The sequence below is a fragment of the Trichinella spiralis genome (assembly GCF_000181795.1).
Source record: "Trichinella spiralis strain ISS 195 chromosome Unknown Scfld779, whole genome shotgun sequence".
Taxonomy (NCBI): Eukaryota; Metazoa; Nematoda; class Enoplea; order Trichinellida; family Trichinellidae; genus Trichinella; species Trichinella spiralis.
This window is the reverse complement of record NW_003527718.1, coordinates 1-570: the sequence shown is the minus strand read 5'-3', so window position 1 is coordinate 570 and position 570 is coordinate 1. Positions and strand designations below refer to the sequence as shown.

At 36.0% G+C, this 570-nt stretch overlaps 1 protein-coding gene across 1 annotated transcript; it reads right to left on the bottom strand.

Annotated features, from left to right (window-relative positions):
- Positions 1 to 380: 380 nt before the first annotated feature.
- On the bottom strand, positions 381 to 570 carry Tsp_14830 (histone H2B; the record flags this gene model as incomplete). The annotated part of the gene is made up of 1 exon (XM_003370420.1): positions 381 to 570. A coding segment is annotated over one exon (190 nt), but the record flags the coding sequence as incomplete, so codon positions are not given.

The window sequence follows — 570 nt, the reverse complement described above, 5'->3', positions numbered from 1 at the left end:
TGAAAAGTTCACTCCTTTATATACATAACTGCAATTGACCTTTAACTGTAAGTGGTCAACTGAGTTTTCAAAAATGATTGGCTGGGGAAAAAGGCGGGAAACGATTTGCGATGGAGGTTTTTCCTTGCCCCTTTCAGTTTACACAGTTTTTAACAATAATTTCAAATGTTTTATAAACAATCTTATTAGTTTACAGTATCCCATTAATGCTTAAACATTCGGTTAACTGGTAAAAATTACCTTTATGTACGTGAAAAATATATTTTAACAAAAGTATAATTTTTATTTACTGAATTTCATCGATTTGAATAAAAATAAATGTGGTCCTGAAAAGGACCGTTGGGTTATTATTATTTACTTAAATAAGCTGGCAACACAGTTTACCTTCCACTGTTGTACTTGCTAACAGCTTTGGTCCCTTCGCTGACCGCATGTTTGCAAAGTTCACCAGGCAAAAGTAAACGGACAGCCGTTTGAATTTCCCGTGAAGTGATCGTGTGGCGTTGATTGTATTGGGCAAGATGATTCGCCTCAGCGGCTAGGCGATCTAAAATGTCCTTCACAAAACTG